At 38.8% G+C, this 26,238-nt stretch overlaps 3 protein-coding genes across 4 annotated transcripts; all 3 read left to right on the top strand.

Moving 5' to 3' along the window:
• Nucleotides 1–413: 413 nt before the first annotated feature.
• Nucleotides 414–13,327, top strand: znf576.1 (zinc finger protein 576, tandem duplicate 1). 2 transcript variants are annotated; one of them, XM_082150998.1, is made up of 10 exons: nt 414–541; nt 3,288–3,960; nt 4,450–4,971; nt 5,462–8,916; nt 9,047–9,251; nt 10,089–10,247; nt 10,364–10,453; nt 10,541–10,727; nt 10,816–11,023; nt 11,640–13,327. In XM_082150998.1, exons 2-10 carry the CDS (start codon nt 3,348–3,350, stop codon nt 12,879–12,881), a joined length of 6,681 nt encoding a protein of 2,226 aa, XP_082007124.1. In that variant the 5' UTR covers nt 414–541; nt 3,288–3,347; the 3' UTR covers nt 12,882–13,327. The 2 variants fall into 2 exon arrangements, with proteins under 2 accessions (XP_082007124.1, XP_082007125.1); XM_082150999.1 differs by having other exon boundaries at nt 414–545; nt 3,291–3,960.
• A 234-nt stretch (nt 13,328–13,561) lies between these two features.
• Nucleotides 13,562–18,041, top strand: znf576.2 (zinc finger protein 576, tandem duplicate 2). The gene is made up of 5 exons (XM_082151001.1): nt 13,562–13,702; nt 14,442–14,629; nt 15,032–15,147; nt 15,769–15,912; nt 16,573–18,041. The coding sequence occupies exons 2-5, from the start codon at nt 14,485–14,487 to the stop codon at nt 17,359–17,361; spliced, it is 1,194 nt and encodes a 397-aa protein (XP_082007127.1). The 5' UTR covers nt 13,562–13,702; nt 14,442–14,484; the 3' UTR covers nt 17,362–18,041.
• Nucleotides 18,042–18,192: 151 nt separating this feature from the next.
• Nucleotides 18,193–25,955, top strand: LOC309484662 (uncharacterized protein). The gene is made up of 4 exons (XM_082151000.1): nt 18,193–19,469; nt 19,890–20,501; nt 21,519–22,495; nt 24,112–25,955. The coding sequence occupies exons 2-4, from the start codon at nt 19,895–19,897 to the stop codon at nt 25,402–25,404; spliced, it is 2,877 nt and encodes a 958-aa protein (XP_082007126.1). The 5' UTR covers nt 18,193–19,469; nt 19,890–19,894; the 3' UTR covers nt 25,405–25,955.
• Nucleotides 25,956–26,238: the final 283 nt, after the last annotated feature.

Genomic DNA, 26,238 nt, shown 5'->3' with positions numbered 1-26,238 from the left:
AACTGTGAAAACACTGAAAAAATTGTTTTTGTAAAATGTAGACATTATGACACCTTGTGATAAATAGCCCATATATCCTATTTGAATATGTGTGAACTTATTACCAAGCATTACCCATATTGCTGGAAGATATGATACAGTTGTAGTAACATTGCTCAGTTGACAGAGCACAATACATTTTGATTGTGCAAAATTCATAAAATGCTTGTGTGACCGCAATGTCCAATGAAATCATCCGATATCCACAACATATACAAATATCTTTAACTTACCTCTACATTGTGCCTCATCAGTGGTTTTTTGTTTTTGTTTTGTTTTCTGAGGAACTAAAATAGGCTATTTATTTTAAAGACTACAACATTCTATTTGTGTGAACTACAACTCCCACACGTAGAGTCTCTGCGTGACGTCACACAACCTGCATCCCAGTGTTGTGATATGGCGACCTCGCATAAAGCCCGTTAGATAAAGGCGCAACCAATGGGTTATCAAGAAAATACTGCATTGGAAAGATGCTGGGAGGAAGAAAAAAATTAAATCGGTGAGTTTGGGGCTTCTATTAGTTAATACAGAGCTATGCAGTCATGCCTTTATGGCTCTGCACACAACCACGCACAGGCACGCGCCATATAAGAGGCAGTTTTGCATACAATGGGTTAGAACAGCAAAGCCGCATATTAGCGAAACATTGAAGGATATAACCACTGCACGAGTGAGAGTAAACAGCTATTTTCTTGTAGTCGTCTTTATTTCGACTTCCCTTTCATTCGTTGTTCAGCTTATTTTAACCCTGCACAGTGGGCTGTGTGACCGTGTCTCAAAACCTAGTGGTGATGTACCTTCATAGTCGGCAGATTTGTGACATCAGTATCCACTTGCACTGGATTCTTTGTATCGTACACCATACCTAGAAGACTTCTACATTAACTTGTTACAGTTTGATTAATGTATAGTCCAAAATCACGTTCCGTTGTTTGTATTAGCCTGCTCTGCTTGAATGTGTTCCAGAAAGGCTGTCAGTCGGGTAGTGGTGGGGTCGGGATCGTTCATTGACTCTTTCTGTAGGTTACATCAGTACAAGAGAACATCTTTTTTTTAATCATTGAAACATTAATTCATTCAACCAATTCGATTAAAAACACTGATTAATTTAGGAGTTGATCGTTGATCGCCAACCTCAACGTTCAAACGCCATCTTTATTTTTTAGCTGAACTACAGGCTGCGTCCAAAAGCTTAAAAAATGCTGCCTTCGGAGTATGCATTCCAAGGTAGGAAGGCATCAAGGCACGTCCGGATCCAATGTTAGCTTCACTTCCTGTCTCCTGAGATACCTTCATCTGATCGATTTTTGAGGGCAGCATTGATGTATCCTTCGCTGCCTTTGATATCCCACCATCCTGTGCTTTCCATTCTCTGACAGTTGAGCCAAAATTAAAGATGGCATCTGAAAGTCACAGTTGTCAAGTTTGTGTAATCGTACATTTTTGACCAACTTTTTCTACTATTGATGTCATTTCTAGAAAGAAATTAATATTGTAGTTATTAAATATTTGCTTGGTTATCACCAAAGGCAAAGCTTGTTGTAGATCATTAAAGGGTACACCCACACACAGCAGATAGGGAAACTACTGAGCGCATGTGATTACCTGCATTGTTCTTCTTCAGGTTAACTCATACAGTATATTCGTGATTTAATTTTTTTTTATTAAGATTAAAATATCTCCACGATCTGCTTTTGAAGAAATATTGTAGTATCGTGCTACAGTGTGTTATATCAGTTGCAGTTTTGTCGCCTCTGTCCCAACATACTGTACAATGCGACCTACATTCACATCACGTGTTAACACAGTGGTTGAGTTACACTCACGCGATACTGCTTGCCGGTGCCGGTGTTTCCGTGCCGGTGTGTCCGTGCAGGTGTCCGTGTTTGTGTCGGTAAACGTGCTGGTGCCCGTCGCAGTGACCGTGCACGTGCCGGTGTCTGTGCCGGTGTCTGTGTTAGTGTGTCCGTGCCAGAGACGGTGACCATGACCGTGCAGGTGTGTCCTTGTTGATGTGTCCGTCCCAGTGCCCGTGCCGGTGTACGTGCCAGTTTCTATGCCGGTGTCCATGCCAGTCTCCGTGCGGGAGTGTCCGTGTTAGTGACCGTGCCGAAGTGTCCGTGTTAGTGACCGTGCCGGAGACGGTGACCATGCCGGTGTCCGTGTCCGTGCCGAAGACGGTGACCTTGCCGGTTTGTCCGTGTTGGTGTGTCCGTGCCGGTGCTGGTTTCCGTGCCGGTGTCCGTCCAAGTTTACGTGCCGGTGCCCATGCCAGTCTGCGTGCCGGAGTGTCCGTGTTAGTGACCGTGCCGGAGACGGTGACCTTGCCGGTGTGTCCGTATTGGTGTGTCCGTGCCGGTGCTGGTTTCCATGCCGGTGTCCGTCCAAGTGTACGTGCCGGTGCCCATGCCAGTCTCCGTGCCGGAGTGTCCGTGTTGGTGACCATGCCGGTGTCCGTGACCATGCCGTTGTCCGTTTCTGTGCCAGAGACGGTGACCATGCCGGTGTCTGTGTCCATGCCGGAGATGGTGACCGTGCCGGTGTGTCCGTGCTGGTGTCAGTGACGGTGCCGGTGTCCGTGCAGGTGTGTCCATCCTAGTGTCCGTGCCGGTGTCCGTACGAGCACTAAAATGTATACTTTTAATTCGTGAACTTTACTTAATTGCATTTTCTCATTATGGGGACCAAGGAGAATGGGGCATGAAAATAAAAGAATATATATAAAAAAATAGTTCATAGGAGAAGGCCCTGTTTCTGAGAGTGAACGACCAGTTGGATGCATAGCCATAGAAAATACAGTAGCAGAGAGAAAGCAGACAGAGGCCATGGCAAGGTTAAAGAAAAAGTTTGACTGACCACTTATGTTTGGTTAATGTTAAATGGATGCTGATGCATGTCATATAGAACTGTAATACATTTGTGCAGTTTTGTGCAATTAGTTAGGCTGATTATTCACCAAAAAATAATTGTTTATTTAATCAAATGTGAAGCATTTACACTTAAATACATCGTGGGCTTATTTAGAAAACAGGTGGTTTAGATGAAAGATTAATATTACAGTCCCACTTTATTAGAAGTGTGTTTAAATATCTTTAAGAAACTTAGTTATGATGACTGGGCTTAATAGACACACTTCCTCTACCATGCTAATGATTAAAGATATTTACATAGTACAATCTATGTACTATGTAACCTATGTACTCTTACCTTCATTAGTTAACCTGCATAATTTCTTTCTATTTTAGGAGAACTTTAGAGATCTGAGTTCAATTGTACATTGAGCTCCACATCAGAAGTTAAGCATCATGGAACATGCTAATGACCCACTCAGTGAACCATCTGCTCCTGAAGCAAATCTGCACAATGTGCACCTTTCACTTTCAGACCACCCATCTCCTTTGGAAGCACCATTAGATAGTACTGTACATGGAATAGAGGCTACAGAGAGTACAGATCAAACCAGTGGTCTTGAGTTGAAACTGGACCTCTATGTCCCAGCACCACCAATAATAGAACCTATAACCCCCGTAGAGGAAACAGTGGAGCACTGTGCTTTTCCTGTGGCAACACAAGATGACAGCACACAACCTGAAGCCGTTATAGAGGAAACAGATGAAACTGCTGATGTTGAAGGATTGCATTGTGAAAATCAGTCAAGTCTGGCTGAGCCGAGTTCAGATACTGTGACAGAAGTAGAATGTGAGCGTGCATTCAACGAATCTGGCTCATCAGACTCTAATGCTGCAAGTTGTGTGCCTGAAGAGCCCATGAGCTCTAATGAAACACCAAAAATGTGTGCCAACACTAAATCATCAACTGGAAGTACAGCACACAATGCCGACAGAAAGAACATCCCTCCAAAGAAGGACAAATTTAACCCTCTAAAACTTGACATGGCCAAAGTAATACCTCTCACCTGTAAGTTTTTCAACACTTCATGTCAGAACGTGTGTTTTCCTAGAAGAGCCATTGTTATGGTCCTCATATATTTATAAATGTATGAAATCAAAATTTATATTGTTTCCTTAATGCACGCTACTGGTCTTATATTGAAGGATTAAATTGTAAAAAAAATAAAACTACATAAGTTTCTACATAATTAGCTCTTTCTGTGATTCACTTCTCTCTGCTGCAGTTAGGCAAATCATTTTCAAATCTTTCCCTTCCAATATGCAATGCTCGCTTTTCACAATACGATCAACAACCATTGTATAAAATCAAGTCACGCCCTACACTTTTTATTTTTTATTCAATAATAGCCATTTTACTTAGAAAACGTCACAATTGCAGTAGTAAAGTCTATAACAAAAGTTTCATGTCTGTTTGAAGTCAAGTACAATTTTGTTTGCTCTAGCTATTTGTTCTTTTCTAACATGCATTGTTTTGTTTTATCACACTGACTTCTAGCATCCCAGCTCTCACTACAATGCCTAGAATGTCACATCATCTTCAGTGACTCCAAAAGCAAAGATCGGCACCTTAAAATGAGCCACCCTGCAGAATATCAGCAGAGCATGCTGGGAGATGTTCTCTTTACATGCTATGTTTGTGATCAGCATTTCACCTCCTCCACAGAGCTCATGGCCCATCAACGCACACACACTGGTAACGAGCGGTTCAAGTGCCCGTTCTGTAGTGAAGCCTTCTACCAATCCTGTGAGCTAACAAGTCACAAAAAAAAAATTCACTACAGCAAACATGGATACACCTGCTCAGAGTGTGACAAGCCTTTCAAAACCTTTACTTTGCTCAGATACCACCAACGGGTACACACAGCGGAAAAGCCATATGTTTGCTCACACAAACACTGTGGTAAAAAGTTTTCTGCATCCAAGTCTCTTCAGAACCACTTAGAAAAACATCACAAAGAAGATACCAAAGGTGACCAGACAAATGCTTCAACCACCACAAAGAAAAAGAGAACAAAAGGTAAATGACCAAAACATTCCGTGTATCATTCATTCAGTCGTATTTTAATTTAATATTGAAAGTATAAAAATGTGAAAAACCTTTTTCGTTTTTATTTGTATTTTTTTTTTTTTACGAAAAACAAGAATTCAGTTAGATTTTTCATTTAGGGATAGAAAAATGAATAAACCGTTCAAATATTTGATCTCGGCACGTGGGCAGGAATAAAACTCCCCGTTCTCTGATTGGTCAGCCGAAAATCAAACCGTGCCATCATCAATTGTTCCTCAGTTCTGTGCAACAGAATAGCTGTACGGATTCTTACCGCGGTTTTTGCAACTACAATTCACCTTTTTCTCATCAAACAACCAGACTAACGAACCGTACCGGGGCAGAGCCTAGACAGGGCTTCTAATAATGCTTTTCTTTCATCACTTTAGGATTGTTAAATGAGAATGTTGCTGTGCTGACCATTTGATTTATTTATACTTTTAATTTTGTTTTTCTGCAGGAACAAATGAGCGAAAATTCCCATGCTCACAGTGCAATGCAGTCTTCAAGACTTCTAAAGCACATCTTCTTCACATCAAAAATAATCACTCTCAAGAGTCACAAAGTAGCACTGTGTTGGTGCCACAACCAAAACCACCTGGACTTGCTATGACACAGACAGCAAATGGACAACCACAGACTCTGCTCATTGAGACCCTTGGATCAGCACCACCACAAATGGACAAGCTGGATGCTGAGCAAATTAAAAGACTAATTGAGAAACTTGGAAATGTACAGAAAGTAAATCAGTTGGTTATATTGCCTTTGCAGCCACAAAGCTTTGGGTTCCCCCATCCACAACCATCAATGCAACCATTCCATGTGAATTTTACTCAATCAACTATTCAGCCAACACTATGTGAACAATCTGACACAGGCCCATCAAAAGCAGAGCAAATTAACCTCCAAGTGTCAGCAGAGATGGAAGATTTGCAGCAAAAGGAAACTGTTCTGTCACAAGAGGAAACCATTATTTCATCAGAAAACTCAGAGAACCAAGTAGCACCTGTTAAACTGACACAAACAGAGGCCCAAATGCTAATGGATGAAATTCACCTTGAACTTATACCAATACAGACTGAAACTTCGGTTTTGCTGGATCAAACACCTTTACAGTATGAAGCGTCACAGAATGACTCGGTGCATGAACTGTCACATGCAGCAGAGGAACATATTCCAGAAACAAACAGTGAACCACATTTAATTCCTCAACCTGAAACAGCAAATTCTCATCAGAGGACAATGGAAAAGGACAATGTTCCGGTCGACACAGTAACGCCTGATGAGACAGTTACCAATGCAGAGACAGCATGTCCTACTAAAATTCAAGATTCAATAGACTTGTCAGTGGAATCAAACTCACAGGTAGTGAGTGAACAGGGTGATATAAGTAAATTAATTAAGCCTCAAGAACTTAAGCAATTCCAAGCTCAAAAGGACCAAGTTGAGTCAGAGAAAGAACTATCCATGATGGAACCACAATCTCAGCCGGATTCCCTCAACACTGTGCAGAAAAACACCTTAATTGACCTTCAACAAAGCTCTGTGCAAAAACCAGACCAGACTAGAGCCAATTTACAGGATTGCCCTTTTGTTCAGAAGAAAATTCCAACAAAGAAAAAAAGATCTAAGAAACAATTGACTGACAAACTGGAGACTAAGGAAGCAAGTAAAGTATGGGATGGCCAGGTAGAATCTACCAAGAAAATCAATACTTCATCAAAAGTGATTACTAAGAAAAAAGAAAAGACAAAAAACAAAAAGCTTGTTGTCAAATTTGGACCAAGTGAGAAGAAAAAATCCTCTAAACCGAAGGTAGTAAAAACATCTAAAACCAAACAAAAACAGAACCAGCAAATTAGTGATCAAAACCAAGTGCCTATTTTGTCTCAGCATGACAATAAATTGGATTTTAACCAAAAAGTGCAAAAAGATAAAATAAAGGGGGTTGAAAGTCCTCCAGGAGTAGCAGTGAAGTCAGTGGGTCAAATGTATAATGCAACAACAGACACTATTTTGGTGGCACCAGAAGCAGCACAACAAGGGAAACTTCAGAAGAGAAAAATTAAGAATCAAAACAATTTGCTCAAGAAGGCACAGTCTGTCCAGGAGGTCCAACGAGATGAAACACTGGTACCTGTGCGAAAGAAAAAGAAACAGGGTAAAACACCTGAAGACGATTGTCCCAAGAAACCCAAGGTTAGAAAGACCCAAAATAATAATTTTCAGAAGAATTGCCAAAAATTACCAAAGCATAAGGTCACAAAGGCAAAATCCAGACCTGATGTTTCAGACGTGCCTCACATAGAGGAACAAGCTCTGCTCTTGTTAAAAGGCCACAAGCAGCCTCAGCTGAAGGTACACAAGTTGGATGCTACTGAACTCGAGAAATCACCCCCAAGCAAATACAATAAAAAGGTACTGCAAAAAACAAAAAAAGCACCTAGGAAACCCTTGAATGTAGCGCACCAAAAGAAAGCAAAATCAGTTCAAAATAAATTGGTGGAGTATCACGGAGAGCCCTTGTCTTTTGAAATGTCCTCCGTTGAGAACAGCCATGGTTCTGTGTCTACGAAGCCCAAAATTGTACGGAAACGCAAAGCGCCTACAAAAATAGACCAGGAAATTGCATTGAGCCCTCCATATTCTCAACTTACTCTTGGGTGCCAGGACTGTGGGAAGACATTCTCAGAAGTGTCTGCTTTACAGGAACATATGGCGGCCTGGCACTCCGCTGGAAAGGAGGCTTTCCCGGATGAGACAATTGTTGTTGCTAAAAAACGAGTCATGAGACCTGGTCCTAATGAAAAGCTTATTTCACCTAATGTCTTTGAAATTCAGGTTGCAACAGATTGGGATATGGAGTCTGAGGTGGGGGAGATTGTGGGAGAAAGACTATCATTCCCAGCATTAAGTCCGTCTCCTTCTTTGACACTTGCTTCTGGTGGTGTTGAAGGAAAGCAACAAGAAGGAGACAAATATATTGAGGGAATTGTTCCTGAACCTGAGCAACCTCCTGAGAAAAATCCTTTAGAAGTTTGCGAGATCCCTTCACAGATGTCTACTCCAGCCTTAGTCAAAAGTATCGTGCCCCAGGAGCTATCTGAAAATGCTAATGAAAGTGTGTCAGAAAAAGAACAGAGCAATGAGGTTGGGACCATCACAGAAACTTCTTGCACTGAACCCAAAGATGCATTGGAGGGAGAAATTAAAGAAGAACTGCCCATAGGTGTCAATTTAGTCATGATTGGAGACCAAAATGAGGACGAGAACCATAACACTCAGATAAATAACATTTCAGGTGTCTCTCAAGAGCATGAAAATGAAGAAAGCAATCCAAGTCCTCAGACTCAAGAGTCTGCAAGAGATGCTGATGAAGTATTATCTCAAAAAGTTCTTACTGAACCAGAGATAAAGCAAGAAGAAGAGGAGGTACTTGTACGGAGAGTTGATGATCAGAAAAGAGTGATTGGAGGACATTCTGTGAAAAGGGGTAAGAAAGGAGTTGGAAGAAGCCAGGGCAAGAGACCGGTTGGAAGAAGAACTAGCACAGAAAACAAAAGTAAAAAGGACATTGAAGGAAATAAGGATCAACAAGAATGCCAAGTGCTCTATCATATGTGTGTACTTGATACTCCAGAGAGAAAGAACAAAGAAACGGAAAAAAATGGAGTTAATACCTCTGAAACTTGTCAACCATCGTCTTCTGAGGAGGCTCCTGAGGAACAGGTAGTTTTTGAGTTGGACTCTGTTACCACAAGTGTAATGGACATTGTGAACTCTGAAGATGGATCATTCGAGACATCTAGAGAGCTGGTTAGAGACGGCAGCTCTCCTGGAATCATATTGGAAAAATACTTGACAGCACGTGAGAGAAATATGGAAAATCCAAACACACAGAGTCAGATTGGACGGGTGAGGGTTTCTGCATGTTTTTCAGACTTTTTAAATGTTGTCCTTCAACATTTGAATAATAACTTTTAAACCCCTTATATATTGTGTCATGTAAAGTATTGTATGTGTGTATTGTGTATTCTCATTAAAGGCAAACTCCAAGTTGGATGCCAATAAAGTGACTTCAGCTTACACATCTTCTGACATGAAAATAGAAGAACGTTCTTCAAATTTGGCTCAGAGTTGTTCGATGCGTGGAGTACAGATGTTTATTGTGAAAGCAGAAGACCACTTGACTACGAATGAGATGTTTCAGGCACTCCAGCCTACAGATCCTCAACGTGTTGTATGTCAAGGTCAGTTTTACCTAAATGATTCAACCTTAATTATTTGTTATTAGATGTTATCTGGTGCGGCTTGTTTGCAAATGTTTGTCTATAGCCGCGTTTCCACTGAAATTACCCGGAACAATTTGTCCCAGGAACTTTTTCCCCCCCAGACCTGTTGCTAGCCACGTTTCCACCGCGGTCTAAAGTACCGTGAAGATTAGGCAAATAGTCCGGTGACGTAGGACTGCGCGCGACTTTACAGTTCCCACTGGATTTCATCCTCTGAAATTAAGCTTAATAAAGCCTGAACCTCGTCGTCGGTCCATAGGTTGTATTTTTTAAACTCCTTTGTTGATTAGAATAGCAGACGACTGTTACTGCACGCACCGCAACAGATGGTAGTTGAATAAAATGCTGCGTGGAGTCAACCAATCAAAATGTGGCATGAACTCAACCAATCAGCATGTTCAGTGCCCAAGTCCCACCCCTGAAAGTTCCTGAACTTTGAAAAAGTACTACCTCGCGAGCAGGGACTTTCGGAGGGGGAAATATTTACCCGGAACTTCATTTAGACCCTGGTTCCTGCGGTGTAAACACACCGAGTACCACCCCAAAGTTCCTAGTTCCTGGGGAAAGTTCCTGCGGTGGAAACGCGGCTTATTTAATCCTTTTACCACTTTTTATTTATTCATACTACTTTGATGTTACATACAACATTATTACTGTTTGTTTTCTTTCTTTTTACTTATTTATTTATTTATTTTTGATAATACAGCCGTTTCATTTTTTACTAAATGTATTCTCATAAACCCTTTCTGCAACATTTTGTCTATTAAAAAAATAATAATAATTTGCCTCTTGCAGATAAGAACAGAGATGGCACCTCTTCTGACTCTCATGTAGTGCCCTTGCAGACCTACAGCAAGCAATGTATATTTTATCCTGTTAAGGAGGAAGAGCGTGAACATTTAGTGGAGCCTCCTTATGCAGAACATGCATGCTTAGATTCGGGGGAGCTTACAGGTGGGGGACAAAATTCTGGATTTTATAAGATGTATTTAAATAATTTAATTTGGAATTATTTGCAGTATCAAATACATTTGTTTTGCATGTTATCACTAATCAGTCGTAATACATAGGGGTTTCATCTGGAATTGAAGAATGTGAGGAAATCAGTGTGGATTCGATACAAATGGACATGCAACATCTGCACACAAACTCTGAAGAGGGTAAATAAAAGAATAGCCAGGTTAATGCTTTGATGTGTGGTCTGTTCTGTGAGCTCATTTTGAGAATGTGCTATATTGTCTTTGTAGGTGATGTTAGTGCTGAACAGCAGAGAACCCAGAGCTTTCTAGAATTTCTCTCTGATAATTCAGACACAGAAGATGCCGATAATGTCCATTCTGAACCAGAAGCTGAAACCATTGTGATGTCCTGTTACAATGGAATACAGTGTAATGATACAGTACATCAAAAGGGCACAGAGAGATGTGGCAGAACGTGAGTGTTGGTGGCATAACATAAGATACCAGGTATGCCAAAATGCTGCCATCAATCTTTAAAAGCTGTGTTTTTATCTCTTCTTTAGAATCATGGGTGCCTCTCCAACAAGGCACACAGAACCAGAAAGACAGCTCAACTGGAAGCCCATTAACTATTTTAATCAGTATTTTAGTTTGGACACGTGGAATGAAATTTCTGTCTGTACAAGGCAAACATCAAAACTGGCAAACCCTGTCACAGAAAAAGAGGTTGCACAGTATGTGGGAATCCACATTGCAATGGGAACTCTGAAGGTTAGTCCTAACACAAGTGCATGACAACATCTGAAAAATGGATCATTCTCAAAAGATGATGACATTTGACATTTTAGTCAAAAAAGATTTCAAATGGTCAAGAAACTGCAATATGAATGGATTTGACATTATATTGTTTTGCACATTTTTACTGCTATGTAAATTTGTCAAATGCCTTGAACAAAAACATTGCCCCTACATGATAAATGATTTACAGTTATTTATTGCTAATTTTATTTTCCTGGGTTAAGCATCAGTGCAAGGTTTAAAAAATGTGCATATATATAATCAATGCTTGTGTCTTGATTGTATTTATTTGTCATGACCAATGTAAAAAAAAAAAAAAAAAAGTTGTGGAAAATATATTTCCAAGTTCAGATTTTAAAATGATGATGTTAAAAAAATTTACATAATTGTTTTTCATATGGTTCATTTAAATGTAATTATAAAATATTCCATATGTAAATATATATGAATATATGGATAATATATATAATAATAAAAATATATTTTTTTTTGTATCAGTGGTGTCACCATCTTATTGTTATCTTATTGTATCTTATGGTTACTTTTTCATAAACTAAACTGAGACTCTCTCTGTTTTCCTACCACAAAGTTCCCCAGCACAAAGCTCTACTGGGAAGACTGCACACGAGTACCTCTGATCTCCGATGCCATGACGGCTTCAAGATTCTGTGAGCTCACTCGTAAAGTGAAGCTGGCCAGTTCTGGTGGAGATTCCATGGAGATGAGTAACGATCAGCAGTCTGAAGAAAGTATTCGAGACCAGCCTGGACAGAGTAATGAAGTGCACAGTAATGAGGAGGCACATAATTGTGCAAACTTAAAGGCAGATCATTTGTGGAAGGTAATGCCATTGATTAGAAGAGTTCAAGTCGGTTGTCGGGCACTGAAGCGAAATGGAAGCTATGGGGTCGACCAGTACCCCCTTCCTTTTCAAAGACACCCAACCCATTCATTACTTCACACAGTTGTCATAAGTGGTGGAGGGTTGGTTGTGGACTTCAACTTGAGTGCAGATGAATCCAATAGAGAAAATGTAGTTGAGAAAATGGTCTCTAGGGGTAAAGACAGAAATGAAGGGATGGTGTTTCTTTGCAAACCAGAGCTTTCCACACCTTCTATGCTAGAGCATCTTTTAGAGGCGGGTGTGCAAAGCGCTGGCAAGGTTGGTGGGGCAAGAGGGCAAATAGGTGACGAGTTTGTGAGCTCAGATGGAAAACTCAAACTTTTCAGATGTCATCATGGCTTTATCCTTTCTGCAGTGGTAAAGGAGAAGCCGCGCTCAACATCTCTTGTCAGTGGCTTTGAGCGAGCGATTAAAGCTGCGAATCTTAACCGTGACTTGAGAAGTCTTTATCGCACTCCATGCACAAACTCAGCAATCAGTGGTTGGCCACATTCTGTTCTCTGGGACTTGATCGATCTGGTGTTGGTAAATGCATGGATACAGTATAAGCAAGATTACAGTCATATTACAGATCTGTTATCACTTATGGCATTTCGTTTGGAGGTGGCCAAAGCACTGATTCTCTCCAGTGGCTTTGATGCTCAAGATTCATCACCCCCCTGCCCTCCTGCTCCCAAACTACATGGCCCAGATACAAACTCAAGACCTTCTCAGGTTCTTGAGAGCCCTTTGCCGGATGTACACACACGGTATGATGGCTCTGGCCACTGGCCAGAGCAGCTAGCAGAGGGCGAGGAGGCCAGGAGGTGTAGATTTGGAGGCTGTGAGAGAACATCACGTGTGCGTTGTCTCAAATGCTGTGTGTTCCTGTGCATTTCTCGAAACCACAACTGTTTCCTGAAGTTTCACAGTCAGGGGTCTTCATGAGGATTACAGGCTGTGAACATTACTCATTTACATAAATAAGATGGTTAATTGTTAAGTTATTGCTTACTATGACTCATGACAAACCATGAGCCACTTATATCTATTCTTGTCCAGGTTGTGTAGTTGTTACACAATTAAACCCATTTGGATGTATAATGAATGTTTTATTGTGATTGTTATATCTTCTTTTTATGTAGATACTTTTAAGATTTAAGTATCATCTTTTTATGAATAGTATTTTATTGTATTTTACACCTAGCAAACAGTAGAGTTAATTTAATTGCAAATTAACAGTTAATTATTTGCTTTTTATTTCCTAAAAAGGAAAAGTTCATGTTTAGAATGTGATGTTTTCATTTCATAATTCATTACTATGGTTCCTGCTCATTGTGCATTGCGAAATCATCTTCAATTTATTTGTGTGAAATAAAAGCTTTTCAATTTTATAGTATGGGCTCAATCTTCTTATGATAGCCTAAACACTTTAATGCATTTAAATATGTAACAATATATAGATTATTATAGTATATTAGCATTGCATATGCAATTATTTTACACGCGGGCTACAAAATTAACAATATCATTTCATTTTAGAAGCGACTGACTTATTTTGCATGGCAAACAAGGCATTTCGATACCTGTTCTGCTTTTTCATGAACACAATGGAAAGTACAGCGGACGCCTTGGCACGTGATGCAGTTTTTTTTTTCTTTTTTTCAGTCTAGCAGCGGGTCACTGACTACACGTTTGCGCCCCCTTTATTTTCATATGTATGTGGCTTATGCCTTTTCCCTCCAGACAAAAAGGTTATTCTCTTTCGGGTAAGAATTCTGCTGAATTATTTTTTAAAGACCCAGATTTAAATAACTTAAAATATAAATATTTCCCTCTTTTGGGCTTTGTTTGATACGGCTTTGGCTAGCGAACTTGGTTTTTACTCTACAACAAGTTTAACCTCGAACTCAATAGCCTGCTAATGTAATAGCCGCTTAATAAATAAGAAAAGCTTTGCGCCGTTTAAACCGCTAAAGATTCGTTTTGACTGATATCGGCGCATTGGTAGCGGGACTAATTTCAATACATTAAGTAATGAGCTTGTTAGCTACATAGCATTGGTTCAGTTTGCAGATGATAAAGGCCAATGTAGGCCTCGTTAGCCGGTAGCATGTAGCTTAGCATAGCTTAGTTAATGCGAACAAACGGTAGGCGGCTCTAAAACGCACGATTGGAGACGTTCGGTTTCCTAACACTGTTTTCTAAAATGAAACACATTTTTTTATATTATGGACAAGTATTCTTGGACTGCTGTGATTGTTAAGTTCTTAGTGCGTGTAGGCAAATGTATCTTATTTTAAGCTTGCCAGCTATGTTCTGTGTTTTAATGGCTCAGTCGACTTGTACAACTTCATTCTGAAAGCTGAAGTACGTAGAAACAGTTAAATTACGTTCTTACGTTGTTTATTAATTTGAGTGGCACTTTTTAAATGGGTGATGGCATTTTGTGATGTATGCACATTAGTATGTTTATACCCTATATAGACTATCGTCTCTTCGTTACAGTGAAATTTACAGCAGGTGTATATTGAATCCTTAAGCCCTCATTATGGACTCTGACATACTGAACATAGAGGAGATAGTAATGGGCGGTGGAGAGACTGCTGCCCCTGCTGAACTGCCCCCTGAGAAGACAGAGGTTGCCTACACCACCTCCATTCAGAACCGTGCACCACCTCCTATCATTCAGTCATGTAAGTGTGATGGGAAATCATTGATTTTGTACTGGAATCAGTTATGGAAAGATGTCCCTCCATCTTTTAAGTGCATGTTTCTAATTTGCACCTGTTGCAGTGTTATGCCAGTTTTCTAATGGTGAATGGTGTCCTAGCATTTGTATTTAGATAGAATCATTTACTTTCAAGTCTTGGGAAGTAAGATTACTAAAAAAGAAAAGAAAGAAAGGACAGGATCCAGATATTACTGGATTAATTATGCTTATCACACTCCTAAATCCTTTCTTTTCTTTTTCTAAGTTATACTACTTTTAGATTTTTTCTTAATGTTACACTAGGTATATACCTTTATCATAAACTTGTAATTGGCATTGCCTTCTATAGCGATGTTTAAATTTGTCGTTCTTTCTGTGTCTTTAGACCAGCATGAAAGCCTGCAGTGTTTCCAGTGTTTTATTACTTTCTGCAACTCAAAAGCCAAGGAAAGGCACATGAAGAAGAGTCATCGGGAAGAATACAAACAGCAACTTCAGCAGGTTAGTAGTGAACCATTACCTTGATAGCACAGAAGCACATATCTGATTATTTAGGATTCAGTCATTTACAACATTCACAGTTTGATTTTGGGGGAACTGTTTTTGAGTTTTTCTTCACCAGTAGACCAGATACCAGATTTTTTCTGTCAAAATGACTGAAAGTTCTTTAAATGATCAGTTAATGTTATTAAATTACATAAATGTATTTGGTTTAATCTACTTTACTATTACCAAGTGGTTTTGTTTCAGATATTATGATGTCAGCTTTATTTGACAGACTTAGCAAACTGAATGCTGTGAGATTGCCACCAGTTGAAATAGATGATTTTACAGAGGAAGGAGTAGTTATTTGCCCTGTGCTTCTCTTTTATTTTTAACATCGTGGATGGATGCAATATAACTTGTTTGAGTCCATGCTAATAGTGATGTATGACTTGCAAAAGAATTATGCCACCATATATCTATTTTAACTTATTCAATAGACTAATAAAAATAACATAAACTTAGCAGATATTTCTGCAAAAATCTGAATCTGTTTTTTTAATGTTCATTCAAACATATACAATTATTTTGATTTGAAAATGATGCATGTTCACATACCTGTTGCCTTTGCATCAACAGTGTGATACTCTGTTCACATGCTACGTGTGTGATCGAACCTTCCCCTCTTCTGAGGAGCTGACACAACATCAGTCGACCCACAACAAGGAGGACAAGCCCTTCAAATGTGCACACTGTCAAGAAAGCTTCCGCACATTCTCAGAGGTGAGAGGAGGTTTACATTAATTGGAACTGAAAATGCTTGAACGACTCTCTTATATATTTCACATATTTTTTATTAAATGTCCATTTGTTTTGTAGTATAAAGTATAAAAGTATCTTAAAGGGTTAGTTCTCTCAAAAAAATTCAAATCCTGTCACCGTCATGTCGTTCCAAAACCGTAAGACTTTCATTCATCTTCGGTACACAAATGAAGATATTTTTGATGAAATCTTAGAGCTTTCTGGCCCTCATTCGACAGCTACACAACTACCACTTTGTTAAAGTTCATAAAGAGATTGTAAAACTAATCCATATGATTTATGTTTAGTCCAACATTTTCTGAAGAGAAACTCTTAATATGATGAACAGATTTAATTTAGGCTTTTATTCACATATAAACACTGATCAGCGAACATAAACAGAAGCTCATCCGTACATGCTTGACGTGCGAGAACAAGCCTCATTGGTTCTTGTAGAAGCTCAAACGTGCTGCGTAACACATGAGAAAGAACCTCATTGGTTCTAGCACGTCAAGCGAACATGCTTGGGCAACTATGTACTGTTGATTTACACATTCCATGCTTGTATTTGGATTTTGTATAATTGTAAATGTAAGCCTATGTTTAATAACAATTCAACATGCATTACTTTCTTTCCACAAGTTAACAACGCATCGACGGCAGGTATGCCCTGAACGTCAGTTTGTGTGCAAAGAATGCAACGAGACGTTTCGAAGCCCTGGACTTTTGCGCAACCATCGTTTGGCCCAGCACCCCGTGCCCCTGGATGAAGAAGAGGCGGAGGATCCCACAAAGACCTACCGGTGTGGTAAATGTGGTAGGGGGTTTGAAGAGGAGGCAGAGCTCCTGCAACATCAGGAGAACCACGCAGGTGACCGGCACTGCAATGGTAGCGCTGCCGTCAAACGCCGAGGGAGACCGCCGAAAACTGAGGCCACAGCTGCCAGTGAAAAGAAACTGAAGCGAAAGAAGGAGGAAGAGGCAGAGGAGCCTGAAGAAACCAACAATTCAGAAGACGCTTCTGCAACACCAGCCACAGCTGAATCGAAGACGGGAGGAAGACGAGGACGCCCAGCCAAATCTACCCAGGGGCCCAAGGCAGAAGATGATGAAGCAGAAAATGATGACAAGAAAGCTGTTCCTCAGCCGGCCCGGCAGATCCCTTGCACTGAATGTGATCTCACTTTTGCCTCCCTGGCGCAACTTCGAGCACATAAGAAAGAGAAGCACACGCAGCGGAAGCCTCACCCTTGTGAAGAGTGTGAGGAGAGTTTTAACCGACCTGCGCAGCTGGAGGCCCACATGGCAAGGGCACATAGTGCTGGTCGGTACACCTGCCCCACATGTGGGAAAAGCTTTGGCAGAGAAAGTAACCTGAAGGCTCATCAACAGAGCCATGGAAAAGAAGAGAAGCCAGTCGGAAAGAGATAATTCAGTTCGGGAGAATTTTGAGGGTCTATGTTATCAGAAGACGAATTCGATTTTTTAAAATTTTGTGTATAGAAATGTAGGTGGGGACAGGGTTCACTTTAGATTTGAAGTTGTAACATAGTGGGGATCCTTAAACTGTGTGACACTCGAGATCGACACAATGTGAACATGTTATTTGAAAACTGGAAACCCAAAGGGTAGTGTGTTCACAGTTAACTAATGGTATCCATGTTTGGGTGCCTCATTGTATCTTGACGTCTGTACATAGCTTTGGCATGGCAGTAAAAAAAGGATTCATACCACGATTGAATTCTCATTTGTAGGGATAACCATGTTGTAACTAATACCATCAAGAGAAACCCACGGAAAAGCCTTATTATATTGTCTAAGGCTTCACATTGTTGTTTTATTTCTTTTCTCTCTTTTTTTTTTTTTAATTTTAAAGTTTTTTTCTATGAATATAATGTGTTATTGTTTTTACATTATTTTTAGAAGTGTGTACAATGGTGAGTGGAAAGATTTACTAAATGAATGTTTTCTGATGAAATCTGGCTAAATTTTATTTCAAATGTTTTCATTTTCTACTGGGATGATTTGACATTTGACTTGAACTTAAATGTTACCCACAACTAAGACAGTTCTCTGAGTGAAGTAAATGTCTGAATAATTAATTGAAAATATTTTAGATGTCATCTGATTTTTTTCTGTGTTGCTATGAATTATTTGCACACTACAGCATTTGCACTTGTGAAACCAATGGTCAAGCTGATTTTTTTTCAAGTTGAACAATATCTATATATCTGCACTACTGATCATTCATGGAGAACAGTGGATATATCTAAAACTGCAACTGTCAGACCAAACCTTTCCCTTTCGTTGCGGTTCCAGACCAGTCAATCTTTGGTTAGCAAGCTCAGCGTACTTCCACTAAGTGTTTAAGGTTGTTTGATGAGCTAGAACATGATATCTGCACAACACGTTACGTTTATTATCCGGCATTGAGCAAGGTGGATATGATTTCCGTGACACCGGAAAGGCGTATCATCTTCCTGTGAGCGAAATATTTTAGTTACCAAAGTTAATTAATTTAAAATAGAAACTAGACTAAGATACTTTTAATAAAGAATTAGAATGCCTAAAAGTTAAGTGACTTTTTGCACGAGCAACCAGGTGGGGGGAAAAAATCCACAATGCATTTCTTTCGCATTCTAGTAGAAAAAAACAACATGAGGCTGCGAGCACCTCAAAGACCGGTTGATTCAGAAACCCCACATCTAAACCTGTTTGTATGCAGCATTTTACTTCTGGTAAAGATTTGGTCTGTGCTGAACTAATATGAATTGGTGAACAACTCGATCTGATCTGAGGGGCGGTGAAGTATTTCGTTTTTAGAGGTCGACATTCATAAAGTACGAAGGATTGCGCAAATCAATAAGTTAAATTTCATGTAGAATAAAAAATTATGACATCAACAATTCAGACTATCTAATTGAATAGCAGAGAAAAGCAATGGACTGAGACGACATATTAACATAAAAGTTCTGCCAGCCAGGTAATGTGTCTTGTTCTTTGGTGTTCATTATAAATGCAAAGATGGAAACGAAGCCACGCCCCACACACAACGCGTTGCTAATGAGAAAATGTGCAAGTATATAATAATAATTTCTGCCCTTTCACAACCTGAGAAACCTCGAATTATTTTAAAACATATAAGGATAAAATTATTACGTCAACATGTCCGCTTTGATTGTTTTTTATGAAGACCGCACTAACTCCCCCCTCCTACAGACGGCAGCATCAACATTCCAATAAGCTATTTTATACCGGAAGTATCGCATGGACAGTGGCTTATTTCACCTTATTGCTTCTGCATGCTCATGCAACCTAATTTGAGTTTTATCACAGTCGAGATAAACCAGTTTTCACATAGGCGGTAGTTACAATCTCGCATTATACAGTTGTCTCTCATTTTTCTAATTGATGGTTGTTGAGCAGTTAAACCCGCCATTATCAGAGATTCATTGTTTCATTACTGAACAGTAGATCCTGGAGCGAAGGTGCCTGGAAATGTTCGTCGAAGACTCCTAACGTTAGGTAATCTGAATTAAGTAAGCTTACAACTGCATTCACTGTAGTGGTTGAATTGACAGAACAAAAATACTGAACATGTCACTGTGTCATGCAGTAATGCAGTTCATGATAGATGTTGTAGACACTGTTTATGTCTGAAATCCAAGACATCTCTTTCTCTAATACTACTTGAATTATGTTACAAACAGGTTCCGAATATAATTTATATTTATTTTGATTTATAATTTATTTAATAATCTGATTTTATTAATAAACTATTTCATGGCCTTGGTATAAATGGATGAGTTCTCATCTTATTAAGGTTAGAAGTGCCTAGGTGAAAAATGTGACCCTTTAATAATAATAATAATAATACATTTCAAAATGTTAAATAAAACCCTGTTCGCTTTGCCTTGATAGTAAAATTGATACAGTATTTCTCTTTTTTTTCCCCCAAGACACCATGTCAGAGTTTACCCTCGATATCCAGCTGACAGAGTTAGGTTTTCCAAGCTGGAATTTCCCTCTCTGTGAGCCACAGAACGTCAAGGAGACATTTTTGCCAACCCCGAACAGCACTGAAAAGCCAGCAGCTGAGACTGAAATACCTGTAGACTGTCATGAAGATGCCTGCATTGTCTCTAGTGCATCGGCTGACAAAAGCTTTCTGCTGGACCATCAGTATTCCTCTCCCTTCAAACAGGAGTCTTCATCTATAGAGGAAACCGCTCAAGGTAATTCAAAAATCATTTTCTCAGAGGAGGATAAAGTCGTTTGCAATTCATGGAAAAGAGAAAGAAGAGCGGGGACAGAACAGAAAAACGATGATGAAGACCAAAGTGGACAAGAGGTAAAGAAAAATTATGAAAAGGAACAGAAGTCAGAGGGGAGCCCGAAAGCCTCCAGTCTTACAACAGATGATGCTATATCTAATGAAGAAAGGACATATGAGGATGTGGAATTTGTTTTGACTGATGATGATGATGTTGTTGATGATGATGATGAGGAGGAAGAAGATGATGATGATGTTGAGGAGGACGTGGACGAAGATGATGATGTTTCCTGGCCAGGTATTGTATAGTTTTCCAAATAATGGATTGTGATTTAATTAATGCAGTATTTTGTAGATTTTGCTGAGCTTTTGCACTGCTGGAACAGAACATTTTTACTTGCCCCACAAAAAAAAAAAACATTCCAATACAATGCACAATATATTGGGGTGTGTGTGCTGGCTCATTTCCCTTAATTACCCTGTGCCATCATCTAAAATTAATCTTTATATAAACAAATAAATAGAAATCAAAGTCTTTAGCACTAATAATCTTTAGTGCAAAAAAAAAAAAAGATCCAAAACTAAAAATAACAACAAAAAATTATACTGTACTTAATGTACATTGAGAAATACTTTAAATAATTGATTTTATTTTTTTATTTTTTATTCATTTATGCAAAATAGTGAAAATGGAAAGTAAAGAATATTGGTACATTACTAATTATTTTATCTTCAGCAATTATGTTTCATTAAATATTTTGTTAACAAGTACAATCTACTTTTTTTAATTATTATTTTTTTATATTATAATTATTACAGCTATAAATTCATAAACACTTTTTCTGGATAATGATGGCATAAGATGTAAAATATTACTGATTGGTTAGTAATTTCCATCCCATTCTAATAGAGGTGTGAATCTTCCACTTGCCTCACGATTCGATATATAACTATTTTCGGTGCATCACGATGCATCTTTTCCTTCAAATCTTTTATTAATATTATTAATAGTTATTTTTGTTGTTCTATATTTGTTATTAAAAATAAGAACAAAGATGCAAAAAACAAACCGAAACATTAGACACAAGTGCTTTGCTTCTGAAGAACATGCTAAACTTTTTTTTATAATAAGAGTACTTGTGTGATAGGTCTATTAAATTTTTTGAAAATCGATTATTTTCTTTTTATGCAGAATCAGTCACATCAGCATCGCGATGCAAAAAAATGACTATATTCCGCTGCTCTACATTTTAACTAATGATTCCAGTGGCCTTTCAGCATCTGTTGATGCAAGTTTTTTTTGTTTTTTTTTCAGAGACGAATGGATGTGGAGAGAATGAAGAGAATCGATGCCATGTGTGTGACCTTACTTTCTCCTCTCTCTTCCTACTCCGAGAACATTTGAATATGCATACGGGTGTTCGTCCCTACCGCTGCGATGAATGTGGCAAGCAGTTCTGCCAGTTAGTCAATTACCGCACGCACCTTCGCTCCCACTCGCACAAGGCCTCGATCCACTGTCGTGTTTGCTCAACCATCTTTGAGACAGAGGAACAGCTCCAGCAACACTTGGACACAAACCATTTTGAGAAAGAGTTCTACCAGTGTGATTTTTGCAAGCAGATTTTCACTGACCTAGATGTGTGCAAGGGTCACGTAGAAGCACACAGGCAACAGGCGAAACGACATTTGTGCCTCAAATGCGGCTCCAGTTTTCGCCATCGCAACTCGCTGCTCCGTCACTTGGAATGGCACAGCAGAGGCATCTTCTCCTGCTCGGACTGTGATCGGACCTTCTCCAGCAAGGCTTCTCTGTTACGCCACAGTTTCTCTCACTTGGGCGTCTTGCCATATACGTGTCTAAAGTGCAAGCGTCATTTCCGCTTGCCATCGCTCTACCACAACCACGAGTGTAAGCCGGAGAGCATCCAGTGCATGGCATGTTTGGTTTTCTTTCAGAGTCAAGAGGACTTTGACAAGCATAAGAAGGACACAGGTTGTTGGGGTCATCAAGGGGCTTTGCCTACCAAGAAAGACGAGATCCGCTGCATGGAGTGTGGCCAAGTCTTTGCAAGCATTGAGGAATTAAAGAAGCATGGGAGCACCCACCAGAGGGTCCTAAAATGTGCTGAATGTGGGATGGGTTTCCGCTCATCACTCATGCTTATGTCACACATGGGAGGGCATGCGGCACAGCGGCCGTGTCTCTGCCAGGACTGTGGCCTGGGCTTTCCACATCAACAGGGTTATGACAGCCACCTGAAAACATGTGGAATGGTAACTCCACCAGTGGTAAGGTTTTAGTGTTTTTTTTTTTCTTTCTTTCTTTTTTTCTTTTCTTTTTTTACATACCAAGTGTCCTGTACTTTAAAGCAGGGGTTTTCATAGGGGCTAAGGAGAATTGTAAAGAATGTTAATGTTAAAATGTTAATTAAAAGTTCACAGTCATTGATTTTGGCATAAGTGTTTCATTCTTGTATTGTTGTTAACTAAAACTATTAAAAATCTTTTTCAAAAATTTTGTTCAAGATAAAATAAAATAAAACATCAATATTGGATGAAAAACTTTAAAACTTAGAATGTTGCTTTGGTAACTCTGTAAAATAAGTTTGTTACAATTACAAAAAATTAATGCTAAAACCAAAACTACTGAAAATTGCAAAAGCACATGACAAAATTACTAAAAGGTAAACAAAATTTAAAATAAAAAATGACAATATTAAAATAAAAGCTCACTGAAAGTATTAATTAGTTTTATAGTATATGCAAAAGTATATAAATAATACAAAATTAACATGGTTTAGTTCAGCATTCTAAAGACTGGTCAAAAGTTATTTTTAAAATTGCCTTGCCACATACAAAATTTCAAACACTAGGCACTTTAGGCACGTTTCACCTCTGAAAAAGTGCTTTAGTATGATTTTATTGTGAAAAGTGGTATAAAAATAAATAGGGGTGTAAATCCCTTTTTTTCACGATACGATCCAACACCGATTCTCTAAGCCAGATACGGTATTTTCAAAAACTTCAAAACATGCTGTGATATGATTAAAATAAGAGGTATACTGATTGATATTTTGATATGATATTATTTGTCTATTTTACACAACCAGTTCTGATTTTTTTTTTATTAACTTACAAATGCAACCAAATATATTACATGAACATTAAACTGAAATGTGCAAATCCTGTATACCAAACCACACGCATTGCTCTGCAAAAATAAAAAACAAAACAGGCAGACAGGCTGATTGAAAATGCAACTTCACTCTCAGACAGAAGGTGGAGCTTATGAAATAGCAGAAGAGGTTTCCATGTTTGCCACATTGCACAATAGTAGCACTAATAAACACTACTTTATTAGGCATTTTATGGAGTTAACATGAAAGGAAAATGCCATCGAAACCTTTCTGAAAACGAATGGTTCCCTTCAGAGGTACTGATATAAAAACACTCCCCACACACACAAATTAAAAACTCCTCTGAGCTTTGCATGAATCACGTTAAAAGCCTATCTCAAAGTCAGAACAGAAAGGCAACGGGTTTGCTGTTATGCAGTGAAGAAAATATCTATATCTCGATTTTTACACGTTGCATTGATGCATATCGTTAGTTATTTGATCAATGTATTGATCCATATTCATGTTTTGCTACACCACTAAATAATTTGAACTTTAAATTTTTGTTCTGGTTTACACATTTAAAAGTACTTTATAGTCCATTGAAGACAAAAAATATAGTCAACTTAAAAAGTGAAATTTAACATATAAGAGTTTTTCATTTACAAATACAATGATGATATCAAATTAATCCAGCAATTTTCTCTTAATTTCATGCTTAATATCAAAATGTTGAGAATATCATTGTTGAAAAAATGTCCCCATACTGTAATCTTATTCTGTTTACAGGCTTCTGTGAAGAAACCGAAACCGAAGCCAACCCCCTCTACACAAATAATGAAACCAATTGCTCCTAACATTGTCTTCCAAACTATTGCTCAGGCCTCAAATCCTGTCACATTCTCCAATAGCTTGAAGGATGTCCGCATGGTTCCATTAGGTGACCAGAATAAGCCTGCTGATGGTAGGTGGAAGCTTACCTTAAATAAAGAGCCTGCTCCAGGTATGCCTTTAGTCATGCTTGTGCCAGTTTCCACTGCACAGTACTCATCTACCTCAGAGCCTACCAAGAGATCCCAAAACTTTTTACCATCCTCTCTAGTCTTAGAATCACGCTCATCTGCTCCACATGTAATTTCCATGCCGGTGGTCCCGCCTGGAACTGTTATTAGCAAAGAGGCAGAGAAAGACACTGTAGAGCCCTGCAGAACCAACATTCCTTCAAATACACTCATTCCTGTGGAAAGTCAAAACAGTTCCTCTAAGAAGAGGTGGACCATTTTAGAAGATCAGGGTTCTGTTCAAGTAATTGATACAGAAAATGTAAAGGCAGGTGAACAGGCCGCAGGTACAGCGCAAGCGAATCAGGGAATGAAGGTTACTACGCAAGTAGAGGTGGAGAATGAGCAGAAAAATCAATCAAATGTGGAGCCTAATGCATTGACGGATGAAAAATCGGATCCAGGGTGTTCATCAGATGCTGCATCTTTCAATTCCACGTGCCCTGTGAAACCATTATGTCTAAAAATGCTAAATGAGGAGAAGGATGATGATGACAACATCAAGAAAAAGTCTTCAAATTTGACTGACCTCAACTCCTCGCCTGTAATGGCAGAAGTTAGTGTGCCTTTCATGACAATATCAGATAAGCAAATGCTGGATAAGCAGGACAGTACAGATCAGAGATTTTTCAAAGAAGTCAAGTCATTTGACAGGATGTGTGATGAGTCACAAATGGAATTTACCATGACTGGGGACAAATCAGAAAGTGGTCCGCAGGGGCAAAACGAATCTGGTTTCGATGTAGAGGTGGAAATGAATGAAGATGTGGATTTGAGCAGCATGGAAGTGGAGATTGGTGATGAAGACAGCGGAGTGGATATGTTGGATGGTGAGCTTCATGAATGTGTGACTTGCGGACAAGTCCTTCCTGAAAAAGATATGATCCAGCACTACATGAAGCATGCGGCCGTCACAGACAGTCCTGAGTGCTCTCCTACTAACTGTTCCTCTCGCACTACAGAACAGTCCCCTCCGTGTAGCCCATCAAGAAAAAGACTACGATCTGGTACAAAGTTGTGACATTTTGTTCAAGAGTATTTACTACCTTTCTTTCTTTTTTTTTAAATTGATACAATGGAAATTTGGGAAAGATTGGTGTATGTTAAAGCCAAGTGTGTTTTGAATGTTACACTTCTTTCACAGTCTCGTATTACATTTCCAGATTGTCGTGTAAGATACAATAAATGTAGATTGGGACATTGGAATAAATGATTTTTTATTATTATTATTATTATAATAATTTTTTAATCTATATTTATTTCAGAGTAATTTGGGAAATTGAGGTAGTGTTAGATCAGCTTAATGCTGGTCTTTTGTGTGAGACTGCACATCTTATCAGTCCTGCTGGTTTAAAGTTTCAGCTTCTGATTGTGACATTATGTACCATATCTTCTGTTCTTCACTAATTCCTGTATATTTGAGTTTCTGATGTTTAAAAGTGGGGGCAAAACGTTTTTCTGTCAGCAAAAATAAAAAATAAATAATATGCAAATACCACAAAACGTCATTTTCACTGCAAATTCAATAAATTATACGATATTTGAAAATCAGTAAAATCAATAATATATATGGGGAAAACAATGCTAAATGAATTGATATTTAGTGCATTTCTGTTCTTCAAGGATGGGGTCCATGTCTGTTTACTTAATGTAGGCTGTCATGAGTTGTGTTGTTTTCTTTTGTTCCTCTTTCTAAGTTATTTCTCCATTTTTGTAATGAGGCATTTGAAAAGAAATACAAGCCATCTGTTAAGAGAAGCTGCAAGCTAACTAACTTTTTTTTAATGACAGAAATGTGTTCTGTAACCTACTTAATGACTCTTATTTATTTTTTTAAACTACATGTTGGTGTACA

The sequence above is a fragment of the Leuciscus leuciscus genome (genome assembly GCF_965113295.1).
Source record: "Leuciscus leuciscus genome assembly, chromosome: 20".
Taxonomy (NCBI): domain Eukaryota; kingdom Metazoa; phylum Chordata; class Actinopteri; order Cypriniformes; family Leuciscidae; genus Leuciscus; species Leuciscus leuciscus.
The sequence above is the reverse complement of the archived record's forward strand: the minus strand, read 5'-3'. Positions and strand labels throughout refer to the sequence as shown.